Raw genomic sequence first — 14,992 nt, 5'->3', positions numbered from 1 at the left:
TATGCCTTGTTAGTACTGAGGCCAGTAATGGCAGAAAATACATCAACTGAAGAAATTTTAATGTCAGCCATGAGGAAGTCAGAGGGGGGAAGTGATGGAGGAACAGCACCGGAATCGTCTAAGGTGGAATTGGAGGAGAAAGTCTGTGCGAAGAGATCTGCTTTATCAGTAGAAGAAATAGCTACAGAACCATCAGAGTAGAAAAGAGGAGGGAAGGATGATGAGGTAAAGATTTTTGGCAAGGTGCCAGAAGGAGCGGGAAGAATTCGAGTTGGAGAGTTGAGAGCATTTAGTATGGATGAAATTATTTTTAGTAGAGCGAAGAACAGACTTAGCACGATTCCGGGCAGAAACGTAAAGATTATGTGATTCAGGGGTGGGTTGGCTCCGGTACCTTTTGTAGGCCTTCTCCTTGTTGCGGACAGCATTAGAACAAGCGTGATTAAACCAAGGCTTTCTTGCGTTAGTCAAAGGATATGAGAAAGGAATGTATGCTTCCATGCCCGAGAGAATAACCTCCGTAATGCGCAAGGCACACTCAGATGGCTCACAGCCATGGAAGCAATAATCATTCCAGGGAAAATCAAAGAAGTACTGCCTGAGGGCCTCCCAGTCCGCAGCTCCAAAATGCCAGAGACGACGTTTCCCTGGAGGGTCCGCAGGCCGTACTGGAGCGATAGGACAGGTTAAGGTAATAAGGTTGTGATCGGAGGAGCCCAACGGAGAGAAAAGATTAACAGAGTAAGCAGAAGGATTAGTTGTGAGGAAGAGGTCAAGTATGTTGGAGCTCTCTCCAAGGCAGTCAGGGATACGGGTAGGGTGCTGTACAAGCTGCTCTAGGTCATTAAGGATAGAAAAGATGTAGGCTTGTTCACCAGGTGGATCCGTGAAAGGAGAGGAGAGCCAAAGGTGGTGGTGAACATTGAAATCTCCAAGAATGGAGATTTCAGAGAAAGGAGAAATGGACAGAATGTGTTCCATCATAGAAGTAAGATAGTCAAAGAATTTTTGATAGTCAGTAGAATTAGGGGATAAGTAAACAGCACAGATATATTTAGTCAGAGAATGACAGGAAAACCGAAGCCAGAGAGTGGAGAATTCAGAAGAATCAAGTTCAGGAACACGAGAGCAAGATAAGTCGTTGCGTATGTATACACAACAGCCACCTTTGGCTTTGAAATGAGTATAGAGAAAGTAGGAGGATACAGAAAAGGGTTTGCTGTCAGTTGCCTCAGACAGCTGAGTCTCCGTTAGAAAAAGAAGGTGAGGTTTAGAGGAGGAGAGGTGGTGCTCAACAGAGCGAAAGTTAGATGAAAGGCCGCGAATGTTGCAGAAATGAAGAAGAAGAGAGTCAGACAGTGGTTCCAGGCACCTCGAGTCGTCACCGGGAGAGGGGCAGATGGCGGGGGCATTTATGGTCCCCCCCCCTGGGGACTCCGAGGCTAGGTGAATTGACGCCATTTTGGTAAATTTTGAATAGGAAGTGTAGTGTGTACTGTGCATGTAGTTTGGTGAAGATAGATAGAGAAATTTGTACTGGAGAGCATGCTGGCCTACTCTCTGTGTAACTGAGACACTGAAAAAGTTCAGCAAAGGGGGATGGTCAGGAACTAGTCCTGAGGGCTGATGAAACGGGAGCTCCAGCACTCCCTGTCATCAGCTTTCCATCCACCTCGGGAGTACTGCCCTGCTCGACTGGTGCTACAGTCTACTCCTCTGAAATGACCTAACCACTTCAGGTTTTCTCCTGGAATACAAATGAACGTACAGTAATGGGGAGATTACACAAACGAACACCACAGACCTGGCCTGACATTGTGAACATAACATGTTTGTGTTACTAGGCATCTACCCCTTCCTGACTTACTTGCTGTTTGCTACCAGAAATGGTGAGGTTGGAGATGGCCCAGGCTGCCTCCTTCTGGGTCTGAAACTCTCCTTTAGTTAGCTGGGTGATGATCATGGGAATGAGGTTGGCGTCAATCACAGCCTGCACCTGCTGCTTGTTACCCGCTGTGATGTTGCTCAAGAACCATACCGCTTCCTGTCTCAGGCATCCACACAAGCATACATACATATATACACATGAACACACATACATACATTGATTATATACAAGTATATATGTAAGTCAGATGAATGCCACAAAATCAACCCATTACTCCATCCATCCATGCATACAAAATACACCACAATTAACATTAGTGCATACAAAAAAATAAGCAGCCACCCATCCACATATACAGGTATACATACAATCCATTCACACAAGAAACAATACACAAACATTAGAACTGAGTTTATATGGTGTCAAAGTTACTGAACAAGTAAAATAAATACATCAGAAGGCAATAGGTTTTACACTAAGAGAATTTTTAAAAAGAAGTGCTCTTAGTATCTAACCACACCTTGGGAACCACACCCTCGTCTATGCAGTTCAGCTTATTTACTGTACTTTCAAATTTCCTAACCGTAGGTAATCTGCATGCTAATGCAGGAATAACAGTGATTCAACTAACCATGCTACTGAAAACTAAACTCATTATAAACTGCTCATTATAAACTGCCTTCATCAAAACACAACCACTCTGAATCTTTCAACCAGGGTCGTTTTGGTTTTTAATCATCGGCCACTGCGAGAGTAAGCAGGACAGCTACCACAACAGTTTGGCCTCAGCTGCACTCCTCTATCGTTCAGGGGATATCAGGACCCTTGTGGTAACACTCATTCCCTCTCTCACTCTTTGACTTAATCCTACAATACTAAAAACTAAAATAAAGTTTAAAAGTGTAGTAAATAATCTGGAACTACTAAGACCTGGGTTGTCCCATCATCATATTACAAAGTTTCAAAACATATCAAATCTCATTACCAAGTTTAATTAGCATATCATCTATCTATCTATCTATCTATTGCCAGACGCCTCAGTCCTGTTTGGGGTGGCCACAAACAAATCGCCTCCAAGTCGCCCTGTCCCCCGCCATTTCACTCCCCTGCTCCCAACTCACACCCCCCTCTCTCATATACCTCTCCACCCCATCCCTCCATCTCATCCTCGGCCTCCCTCTCCCTCTTTCCCCCTCCACCTCACTCACATACACTCTCTTCGTCAGTCTTTCACCCTCCATCCTCTCCACATGGCCAAACCACCTCAGTATGTTCCTCATAACGCTTCCTATCACATCCACATCAACACCACAACGCTCCTTTATATCCTCATTCGTCAGCCTGTCTCTCCATGTGACTCCACAGGCTCCTCTTAAATAACTCATTTCCACTGCTCTCACTCTTCACTTGTGTCCTTCCAACAACGTCCAAGCTTCACTTCCATACGTTAGAGTTGGTATCACAATACTGTCATGTAGTAACTTTTTCACTTCCATGCTCACTTCCCTGTTTCTTATCCCTGCTTTCAAAGAACCAGCAACCTTTCTTCCCTGCTGTACCCTTTCAAGCACTTCACCCTCCAAACCTCCATCCTTACTCATCACACTACCCAAGTACTTAAACGTACTCACATTTTCCAATTCCTCACCATCCAACCTCGCTGTACATTCATTGACTTCACCTCTCTCAAAGACCATCACTTTACTCTTCCCTACATTCACCTTTAGATTCCGTTTCTTACACACTCTCCCAAACTCATCCACCAAGCCTTGCAGCTCCCCTTCGTCTTCACTCAACAACACAGTATCATCTGCAAACAACAGCACAGGGAGTTTCCAAACACTATCCTCTCTCACCAGGGCCACTCCAACATCCACTACCCTACCTTGTAACATCCACTACCCTACCTTGTACCTCTTTTATTACCCCATCCATGTACAGATTGAACAACCATGGAGACATGACACATCCCTGTTTCAACCCAACTTTCAAAGAGAAAAATTCACGCAGTTCACCATCCACACGCACTGCAGCCTTCGCACCATCGTACATACTCTTCACAGCATTCAACAACTTCCCATCTACTCCATATATTCTTAACACTTTCCACAATCCTAGTCTATCCACCCTGTCATATGCTTTCTCCAAATCCATGAAAGCCGCATACAACTTCTTTCCCTTCTCTAGAAACTTTTCCACTAAAGATCTGAGAATGAATATCTGATCTACACAACCTTTTCCCTTCCTAAAGCCTCCCTGTTCTTCTCCAACTAATTCCTCTGTTCTTTCTCATCTACCCTAAAATTCTCATATCAAAATATACTTTAGAGAATTATAATCAGTTGTAGTTTTCATGTTAATGTTTCAAATTATAAAGCTAGATTTTAACAAAAACAAAGCATATAATATAAACCTTAAATGAGAAAAATAAGTTGCAATCTCACAACTAACTTGTACCAGTGTCCAAACAAGAATTAAAATGATGAAAAGGCATTTTTATCAATGATGAAAAGATATTTTTATCAATGAAAAAATAGTACAGATGATCAAAGAAAAATTTAACCAAACCTGTTACATCAACCTTAATTTCTAGCTCCTGAACTAAAAAAATTTTAATGTCATTCATCTTAGCTGGGTTTCACACTGGTTTTAATAATAAGGATCATACGTGAAACACATACATCCTACAATGATACATTCCACAGACCTTGTTGATCTTCTCTTTGACATGATTGAGGAGGAGAGGGAAGTGGTACAGTGCACCACAGTTAAGCACCACCTGCGTCTGGTCATCAGTCCCAGTAACAATGTTCCCTACAGCCCTCAGTGCTGCTGTCTGGACCTGCACAGTTGTCAAATACATCATTAGAAGCTTAACCTGCATCCTATTTCAGCTAAGCAATACTTCAAACATGGTTCAAAGCATTCACTCTGGTCCCACAGTGAGCACCTTGATGCTGCCATTTCTGTTAGAGTGATACCCTATTACTATGTATCTAGGTGTCCCTCTTACACTTTTCCAAAGTGGCTCAGGCCCCATTTTCAGTCTTCTCTCTCCAAAGCCTCCTATTTTTTAACCCTATTTCTTGTTAATAAATGGGGGACACAGGTCCAGAAAAAAATGATAAACAGTATATGAACTGTCAACAAAAGACCCAGAGTAATGGATCAGACTTTCATCCACTTTCATTTGGCAACAGACAAACCTTTACTAGCCCTCTGGAGGCCCATACATCATGGAGCACAGTAAAGCTTGAGATTAATGCCTTTGAAACTGTCTTCTCCATTGTATGGACAAAATGGCACAGGCCATCCACCTTCTATTATGTAAGGTAATAACTGATACATTAATTAAAGACAGGACACTGGTGTCATAAAGACAAAGTCTGGTTACTCACCTTGACCTCTTTATGTGAGAGGAGTGGGATAAGTTTTGGTACCACACCACTGTCTATTACCAACTGTATGTTTGTATTGCCTCCATCTGTCAAATAGCTCAACGCCCAAACTGTGTCCACCAAAATCTGCAAATAAGATTGAAAACTGCATACATCAGTGATACTTAAAGTACAGTACTGTATTTTGGGAATCAAAAGGGATGACAGCTATATTGCAGAACAATCTGGAAAAGAAGTGGTCTAGCAAACATCAAAAGGCATGATTTTATGGCCCCAGGATTGATCTTCTGCACTGGTGTGCACACTCAGCAAATGGGTATTTTAATTTCAGTACATCAGTTTCCTTGTACAGTATTGTTTATAAAGACTCCAGCATGCTTGCAAGCATTGGCCTTGGTCACCCATCAGTGGCTCTCCATGCTACCTGGCCTTTAGCAGCCTCCCTATTCAGTCCCTTAACCCTGAGTCACATACTATGACCTCATCCCAAGTATTTTTTGGTCTGCCTCTCATTTCCCTACCATCGACATTCACATCTCTCACCTTCCACACAAAACTGTCATCTTCCATCCTCCTAACATGCAAAAGCCATCTCAATCTACCCCTCCTCATCACAGCACTAATACAACCATGTCCCATTCTTTTTCTCAACTTTTCAATTGCAATCCTTGTCCAACCCAAGCCTCGTATTCAAAGACCCACTATACATTCAACCCTATCACGTTTCTGGGCCGGGCAGACTATGTCTGTGCTAGAGTCTGCCGCTATTGCACTGACCCATATCTTCGCACCACGATATTTTTCTTTGATCGCTCTGTGTAGATACACTTTTTCATGATAGAATGTTGGTTTTGGTGTCATTATAAAACTGAATAGTTGTACTTTATTGTAGTGTGTTCAAAAATGGAAAACAAAGAAAATAAAAAAGTCAAAATGATGAGTTGGAGTTAGACGAAAACCGAAAATTTTATACCTTACCGAAAAAAAAATACAGTAGAGCGGCGATTTAAGACAAAAAGAAACAACGATCTTACAATAACACGGGCATTTAATTTCTCCCATAATTACTTAATGGCACAGTAATTTCACTCAACTGCATGAGAGAAACTGTGTGGGAAGTAGGTGCATTTAGGTGCTGTACTGGATTTTCAGATGACTGTGTTTGTGTACAACTTGTGTTATGCTTTCATTGGTCGCTGATTAACTTCCTCGACTCGACCTGACCCACGTGACCCATGTCCTATACATCTGCCACTGCGTGCCTCAGTGTTGTGTGGATCGTCACTGTGATGAGAAGTGTTGATTTGCTAATTTCCTTGCTCCTCATTTCCTCTCAGAACTCTGAGCACATTGTTCCAAACTAACTCTAGTTATGCCTAAGCACCCTGAAAGTGCTATGAACACAAGAAAAGCATTTATTCCAAAGGAATATGTAAAACTGATGGACGAAGTGGCAGTTGGTGTGGGAGCTTAAATGCAAACGATCAGACAGATAAAATGAGTCGGGTGTGTTTATGCCGTGGATAGTTTCTTTGTCTGGGGGGGGGGGGAGTTAATGATGAATGTGCAGTAAAATTCATATTTTTGCCTTTGGTGAAATAAGTGTGTGTGTGTGTGTGTGGGGGGGGGAAGCTTTGTGCCTGACCTTTGTTACGAAGTGACAGTCTTTGGTCAGGAAAATTTGGCTCTTACGGTATTTGAAGACACTACATGTTGACGTAAATGGTTAGGTAAGATAATTACATGAGTTCAGATCTTGTGAATTAGTGTATACTGTCATATAAATCATACTTCTTGGATGACTTGTTTATTATTCACAATTACTGCATTTGTGTGTATCTGAGAAGTGAGAAGTATGCAATCACTCCATGCTGACAACTTCATTACACAGTAATCCCTCCAATAACCGATGTAATAGAGCCAAAGGCATGTCCGGAAATTGGGTATGTCCGGGAACTGGGAAAATCCCTCCCGGACAGGTACTTATGGACCCTAACCCAGCCTAACTCAGAAAACCATCTACATAACTCCTTACCGGACATGCACAACACCTATTTTTGACCCTATTCACACAAGTACGGGACAGAAAACACGAAATAAATGAAAAGGAACCAGAAAATGAGGAATTAGAAGTGAGTATGGAAAATATTTAGCACTGTACAGGGTACTTACATGTCCATGGCCGTTACGAAGATTAACCCGCCTCCTCTAAGGCTCTGGCAGTGGTGAAAATGCTCTTGAAGCATGTGCAGTAATCCAGTGTTGTGCTGCACTTAATCCTTTGGACTGTGAATTATAACTGTTTAACACTGCATATTCTGTTCTTACTTGTGCCACGTCCGTTGCAACATGCCAGTTTGCACTCTGCACTTAATCCTTTGCACTCTGAATTCAAATTTCTTAGCAATGCACAACACTGTAAATTCCCATGTGGTCTAGTGGCGAGGTATTGCAGTTTATTCACAAAAATGCGCACGTGTGGCAGCCATTGCAATGAGCGTCTAGTCAGGACAGTTGTTAGACGGTAAATGGGGAGGGGAGGAAGCAGGGGGCAGCCCTAATATGTGATTATGCGTGAAAACACAGCCGTTCGGCGTTGTGCGCCAAGTTGAAGTAGGGTTGAAAAAAATGTTGGATTTTTATTTTATTTTTTTCCGGGCTCAAAATGTCCGGAAATTGGGGTGTCCAGGATTGGGTGTCAGGTTATTACAGGGATTACCTTCTTCTTCTTCTTCCCCCCCCCCCCTTGATAGCTGATGACCAATGACTTTCATAAATAGTTTCACACTTTTTTTTTTTTTTAAATGAGCACTGAAAGTGATTTTTGGTGAAACATGCATGATGCTGGGCGGCCATTACAGTATTCACGTGTTGATTTGGTCAAAAGTTTTTGCTTGATTGGTAATGAGGACTGTCAAGAGGCTTAGTGGCAATCCTTGGTGATTAAAATTTTTGTGAGGATTATGAGGGGGCAAAACTAGTCAGTTTGGTTAGGTTAGAATGAACTGATGTGTCAAGTCGGCGAGATCATATGTAAATACACGTCTTGGGTGTCTTACGGCAGACATATTTGTGATAACCTATCATTAAATATATCCATCAATCATCCAAACCTACACTGCCCCATGATGAGCGTAGGAGCCCAGGGCCAGGCAGTTGGTCTCGACGTTTAAGATAAGAGTGGCCAGCCTCACTCATCTCTGAGCGGCATTACATGAGCAATCAACCCCAACCACCCCTTGGATATAAACCTTCACCGGCTCAATCCAACTGGAGAGCAATAATTACCCACTAAACCACCAGGCACCCAAATCTGGTTATATGGTTACCACCCAGCGTAGTAAATGGTTTCCCGGTGTACATAAAACCATTTGGCTTGTCACTCAGTGTAGAGTCACCCACAGACAGATGGAAGAGGAAAGAATGAAGGAAAGACAGAAGAGGGAGTGTAAAGTTACCCGTAGACAGAGGAACAAGGAAATAATGAAGGAAAGGAAGACAGAAGAGGATGGAAGGAAAGAAGGATGGAGAGGAAAGGGCAGACACCTGACAGCAGCACTACATCGAGTGAGTGGATGGTCAGAGCCCCCCTATATATCTAACGAAAAATATGGGGCTCCTAGAACCTAACCCCCTACAGCATGTATGAAGACTGTGCTGTATTTGACGGGGGGAAAAAAAAAAAAAAAAAAAATTGATATATACCATATACTATATAATTTAAACTATGCAAAAATACAATAAATTACCATTTCAATAATATATAGTTTATGGCTATTTACGAATGTTACTGTGTGGATGAGTGAAAGAAAAAAGATGTACAATTTTGTATGATTCTTGGCTGCATTTATGCTTAGTAATTGTTTTTTTTTAATCGGTCTGTGTAACTACATTTTTCATTATAGAATGCTGGTTTTGGTGTTATTTTAAAGCTGAATATATGTACTTTATCAAGTTCAAAAAAGAAGAAAAAAAAACAATCATAATAACCATATGAAGTTAGGTAAAAAACAAAAATTTTATACAGTATCTTCCCATTAAAAATACTATCAAGAATAAAGTTATAAAGAGACAAAGTCATGAGTCATACCAGCTGCATAGAACCCACCACGCAAAGAGCAAGCATTCCGTGACGTCACGCTCGAGTCTCTTTGTTGACACGTAACCGCGACTTATGGTGAATATTTTACAAAAGTATCTTAAAATGACACATAAACACGTCATCGGAATCTCTGACGTTAGATTTGAAATGACATGAAAACACGTCATCGGAATCTCAAATGGCTAATCAATGTCATTTCTGCATGTTTGTGTCTACAAATATCCTCTTCCTTTAATGCCATGGTATCACTACCATACAGCATTACACTCCTAGACAATGCCTTGTACAAAGGTCCCTTAGCATGGAGGGAGAGCCCTCTCAGTGTTAGAAGGGGCAACAACTCTGAACTTCCTCCAGCCACTTCTTATCCTAGCTCCAGCCATACCTCTAGCACAAAACATGCCCTCCAGATACCAAAATTCCTCCACACACTGAAGAGACTCTCCAATAAGACTAATCCTTTCATGCTTCTCAATCTCTACATGCTTTATCCAACACACCACACACACAAAATCAGCATTATTTCACAGCCTATCTACTGCCACTACATTTCTTATGCACCCACTTATCACAAGCACAGGCTGGAAATGCTTCCCACACCATTGTGGCAAACTGTACATGACCACACCCTCTGCTCTGACAACACTGCCACCAAGCCTAGATACCAGGTATATCACTTTTGTTTTATCCTTGTTTGCTCTCAAACCCTTGTGTCCCATTCCATCTCACTTCCTAAATCTTTCCTCTGCCTCCCTTTCATTCTCTGCAATGAACACTGAGTCATCAGCACGGACTATCTCCCATGGGAGTTCATTTCTGAAGTCACATGACTGTTTAAAGCACCATGACAAACAATATGGGGCTCAAGACTGACCCCTGATGCACACCAACAATCATGGAAAACTAACCTCACAAATCTCCATTCACTCTCACTTGGCTGCAAGCACCTACATACACAGCCATAACCACTCTAACCTGCCACTCCTCAATTCCAGGCTATATCACTGCCCACTTTATCACCTCCTTAGGGACTATCAAAGGGCTTCCTCCCCTGACTGGTATTGCATGAGCAATAAATTCCAACTATCCCAAGGATCTGCACCCCTATTGGCGATGTCCAGATGGAGTACCTTATCCCACTAAGCCAACAGGCACCCACCTTGGTTCTATGGTTACCATCCAGCACAGGAAATGATTTACAGTCTATCTATCTATCTATCTATTGCCAGACGCCTCAATCCCGTTTGGGGTGGCCAAAAACAAATCGCCTCCAAGTCGCCCTGTCCCCCGCCATTTCACTGCCCTGCTCCCAACTCACACCCCCCTCTCTCATATACCTCTCCACCCCATCCCTCCATCTCATCCTCGGCCTCCCCCTCCCTCTTCCCCCCTCCACCTCACTCACATACACTCTCTTCGTCAGTCTTTCACCCTCCATCCTCTCCACATGGCCAAACCACCTCAGTGTGTTCCTCATAACGCTTCCTATCACATCCACATCAACACCACAACGCTCCTTTATATCCGCATTCGTCAGCCTGTCTCTCCATGTGACTCCACAGGCTCCTCTTAAATAACTCATTTCCACTGCTCTCACTCTTCACTTGTGTCCTTCCAACAACGTCCAAGCTTCACTTCCATACGTTAGAGTTGGTATCACAATACTGGCATGTAGTAACTTTTTCACTTCCATGCTCACAAACATGCAGGAAATCATCTGGCTTGTCATCCAGTACTGTATAGTCATATGTGGGCAGAACAATCAATACAGTATTATGTGAAAACTCAGTGAAGGCAGCACAAGTCATAATGCCACCATAACAAGGTTTAACAGGCATTCACAGCATGCAAAAGAGAGACAGAATATGAAAGCACTGAAGACAGCTTGGGATGAAAGGGAAAGAGAGAGAGAGAGAGAGAACCTACTGAAGTGTCCTGGTGGTTGATAAGTATATTGAGAGCTGGTAGGATCTCCTTAATAGTCGGCTGTGGTGGGGGAGGCTCCTTGTTGCGGCAGAGGTTGACCACTACCCAAGTCACATTGCGCAGGAAGCCAATAGGGATGTCTGGGTTGATGAAATTGAGCAGTGGCTGAACCACACCCAGTGAGATAACATAGTCCCTCAGCTGTGGTCCATCACCAATGATGTTACCTGGTGGTTAATATGTTAATGGCAAATAACCTTTGTATACTACTGCTGTAAAAAAAATATATTAATAAAATAATAAAAATAATAATATCTTCACAGGTACTTGAAAGTCAAACACATTAATTTCCCACATGAAACATCCCAACCTAACACCAGTAGAGTAATTCCTTTTCAACATGCCTAACAGCTATATCGGATTCTCGTTGTGGAGTTAGCCTCCACTCCTGCCCCAGAAACAACAGCCAATCAACCAAGTTTACTTCAGACTACAAATATATGGTAACTAATGTTATGGCAAATTCTCCTATTAATAATAATATGACTAAACCAGATGTTTAACACACTACTAGCTACATTAAAAGAAACAAGGATCTTTTTTCATATAGGCAATGAACCCAGCATGCAAAATTAATAATATAATAGTAAAAGATCTGGAAGTACAGGTAATTATAACTTTATGTATACCACAAATGAACACTTGTGGAAGGATTGCACACACCTGACATAGGATGTAACTGAACCATACACATTCAAGCCATAACTTAATCTTTGCTGAACTGCAGACCTCAATTAAGGCATAATGAAGGTCTGCACAGGTTAGGCTGTAAGCCTCATATGAAGTACAATTTACACTGGTTATAAAATGACTCAGAGGAAGTAAACTACCTTACAAAGAATCAGCCTGGCAGGGGTTTATGTCGCTGGACTGAAAAGGTTAGATTGCTATGGCAAAAACAATACTGGTACTTCCTCTAACCTAATGCCCAGACTGCTTGTTCACAGACATTTTGACTGGCCGAATGAAGAAGCTTCAGGAAGAGTGGGACAGCCCCCGCATGGACCACTGCCTGAGTCTGTCTGGAAGTGCCTGATGCGATGTTCGTTAGGGCCCACGCTGCCTCAAACTGCAGGGACGGGCTGCAAAGAAAGAAGAGGAAACTTAGCATATTAGAAAGTCCTAAAAGCTGAGTTCCTAAGACCCTGGTACTATCTACCGTCTGGCAGCAAACTCTCATCCCTTTTCAGTCCAACTCTCTAATGCAAGAGTAAACCGTTACTCCCAGTCTTTCATTTATGCAACAGGTCAGCTCTGGAACTGTCTCCCTCTGTCTGTATTTCCTGCTGCCTATGATCTCCAGTCTTTCAAACGCAGTGTGTCCAGGCATCTCAAAATGATCGGATCTTGAATTTGCCTCTCTATTGTATTTTGTTTTTCTCTTGGAGGGAACTGTTCCTGCGGGCTCTTGGCCTTTGGTTCCTTCTTCCTCGCATTAAAAAAAAAAAATAAAAAAATCACAACCAAAAGTTCACAGATGCTTCCCATTGGGCTGCAGCAATGAATGGTGTTACAATAAATACTTGTATGTGACAGCAATATCAACACACACACACACACACACACACACACACACACGAACAGCCGGAGAGAGAGGACGTCCCGGGCATCGCTCCTAACCTTGAGTAGTTTCAGGAATTTTGTCTGTCCTGTCTCCTAGGGTCTTTCTTTAAATTTAAAATAATGAAAGTTGGTAGACTACCAAAAATGTAAAGATTTGTTGGCAATAGTATACATGAATGTTTGTGGCTTATTCGGTAACAGCTGTTTAGGTACTTTACCGGTACGTTAAACATGGCCGAAAATGTAAACAATGAGGGAATGGAATTTCAAGGATTTGATGCTAATACTAATGTCATGGACCTGGTGAAAACATTAATTATGAGGATTAGTGAACTCGAAAAAAAAGTAGAGAATCTAGTGATAAAGGATGTCAGGAAATACGGAAACCACCATACAGAGTCTAATCCAGTCCAACGAAACAGCCAATGAAGAGATTAAGAATTTGAAGAGGGAAAATGTTGAACTGAGGAGGAAACTTGAAGAGAGTACTAATAAAACGGAGAAGGTGAGTAATGTATTAGAAGAACACAAGGCAAAGTGGGCACACATAGAAGAAGAACAGAAAGAAGTGGTCAGCTTAAGAGAGATCATCCAGGAAGAAAGGGAAATGAACAAGAAAGAAATGGAAGAAAATGTAGTGAAAATACTGAAGAAAAAAGAGAAAATAGTGAGAGAAACTGTAGAAAGGAACAGATGTGTGGTAGTATTTGGAAACAGGGAAGAGGAAGAAAAGGTTATGTTCGCAAGACTCGAGAGAGACACGAACATGGTGAGAGAAATATTAGGCAAGATTGACCCCGAAGGAGACAAGTGGGTAAAAGAAATTGAGGAAGTAAGGAGGATAGGGCCTTATAAGAAAGGGGAAACAAGACCAATGAGAGTCAAGTTTACATCAGAAAGTGTAATAAATGAGATACTTAAAGTGACCTGGAAATTAAGCAAAGAGGCAGGGATGGAAAATATTATAATAAGAAAAGATCTGAATGAAGAAGAAAGAGAAGTTTTAAAATCATTAAAGGAAGAAGTAAAGGAAAAAATGATAAGAGGACAGAGGAAGAACGTAATACTTTTTTTTGGAGAGTATTGGATATGAAAGTAAGGAAATGGTATTTAAGGAAATAGAAGTGAAGGAAACTATGGGAGATGGTTGTGAAAGATCAGAAGTTGAGGAAGTGGTACGGACAGAGAGTAGGAGAGAAGAGGGTATTAACAATGTCAAAAATAATTTGAAGGTGATATAATGTTGATGGTTTCATATCGACAAGGATCAAAATTAATGATTTCTTGAGAGAACATGAACCTGATGTCATGTGCTTTGTAGAGACCAAATTAAGAGAAGATACTGATGTTCATTTGGGAGATGGTAAATACAAACTGTGGAGAAAAGAGAAAAGAAAAAAAGGGAGGAGTGATGATAGCAGTGAAGAACAACATAAATGTAGATACTGTGGAAATGGGAGAAGGCAGGGCTGAAGTGATATATAAGAAATTAGAAACTGGAGAGAATGTTAAGCGAGATATGGCGGTAGTGTATGTTCCCCCAAAGACGAGAGCATGGAAGGATGACGAATACCATGAGATGTTGTCAGATATGGCTAGCTACTTGCAAAAAATAATTGAGAAAAGCAATAATATAATTTTGGTGGGTGACTTTAATTGTAAAGAGGTGAACTGGGAGGAATGGTACTCGGGAAGCGGCGAGGATTAGTGGGGTACTATGTTATTAAATATAATAATGAATAATGTGATGACGCAGTGGGTCAAAGAAGAGACACGGTTTCGAGGTGAGGACACACCAGCAAGGTTAGATTTACTGTTCACCAAAGAACCCGATGTAATAGAATCATTGGAATATCTCTGTCCTTTGGGAAAAAGTGATCACGTGGTCATTGAGTTCCAGATGTTAATAGGAAACGTCGAGCCAAGAGACGAGCTTCATAGACAGGGAAGATACAACTTTGGCAAAGCAAATTTTACAGGATTGAGAAACTTTTTTGAAAATGCGGATTGGAGAAAATTCAGAGAAACAAGAGAGATACAGAGGAAGTGGGATAT

The 14,992-nt window shown here is 41.7% G+C and overlaps 1 protein-coding gene across 1 annotated transcript in view; it reads right to left on the bottom strand.

Moving 5' to 3' along the window:
• Window positions 1-14,992, bottom strand: part of Kap-alpha3 (karyopherin alpha3) — a 57,439-nt gene that overhangs the window by 25,168 nt on the left and 17,279 nt on the right. The window contains exons 4-8 of the mRNA XM_080279350.1: window positions 12,296-12,456; window positions 11,315-11,541; window positions 5,287-5,412; window positions 4,596-4,730; window positions 1,868-2,044 (exon numbers count right to left, since the gene is read on the bottom strand). Coding sequence (XP_080135476.1) covers window positions 1,868-2,044; window positions 4,596-4,730; window positions 5,287-5,412; window positions 11,315-11,541; window positions 12,296-12,456 — 826 coding nt within the window. The remainder of the gene's footprint in view (window positions 1-1,867; window positions 2,045-4,595; window positions 4,731-5,286; window positions 5,413-11,314; window positions 11,542-12,295; window positions 12,457-14,992) is intronic.

The sequence above is a fragment of the Coenobita brevimanus genome, chromosome 78 (assembly GCF_032717465.1).
Source record: "Coenobita brevimanus isolate Jiangsu-jjx chromosome 78, ASM3271746v2, whole genome shotgun sequence".
NCBI lineage: Eukaryota > Metazoa > Arthropoda > Malacostraca > Decapoda > Coenobitidae > Coenobita > Coenobita brevimanus.
Note: the sequence above shows the minus strand (reverse complement) of the source record. Positions and strands in the feature narration are given on the sequence as shown.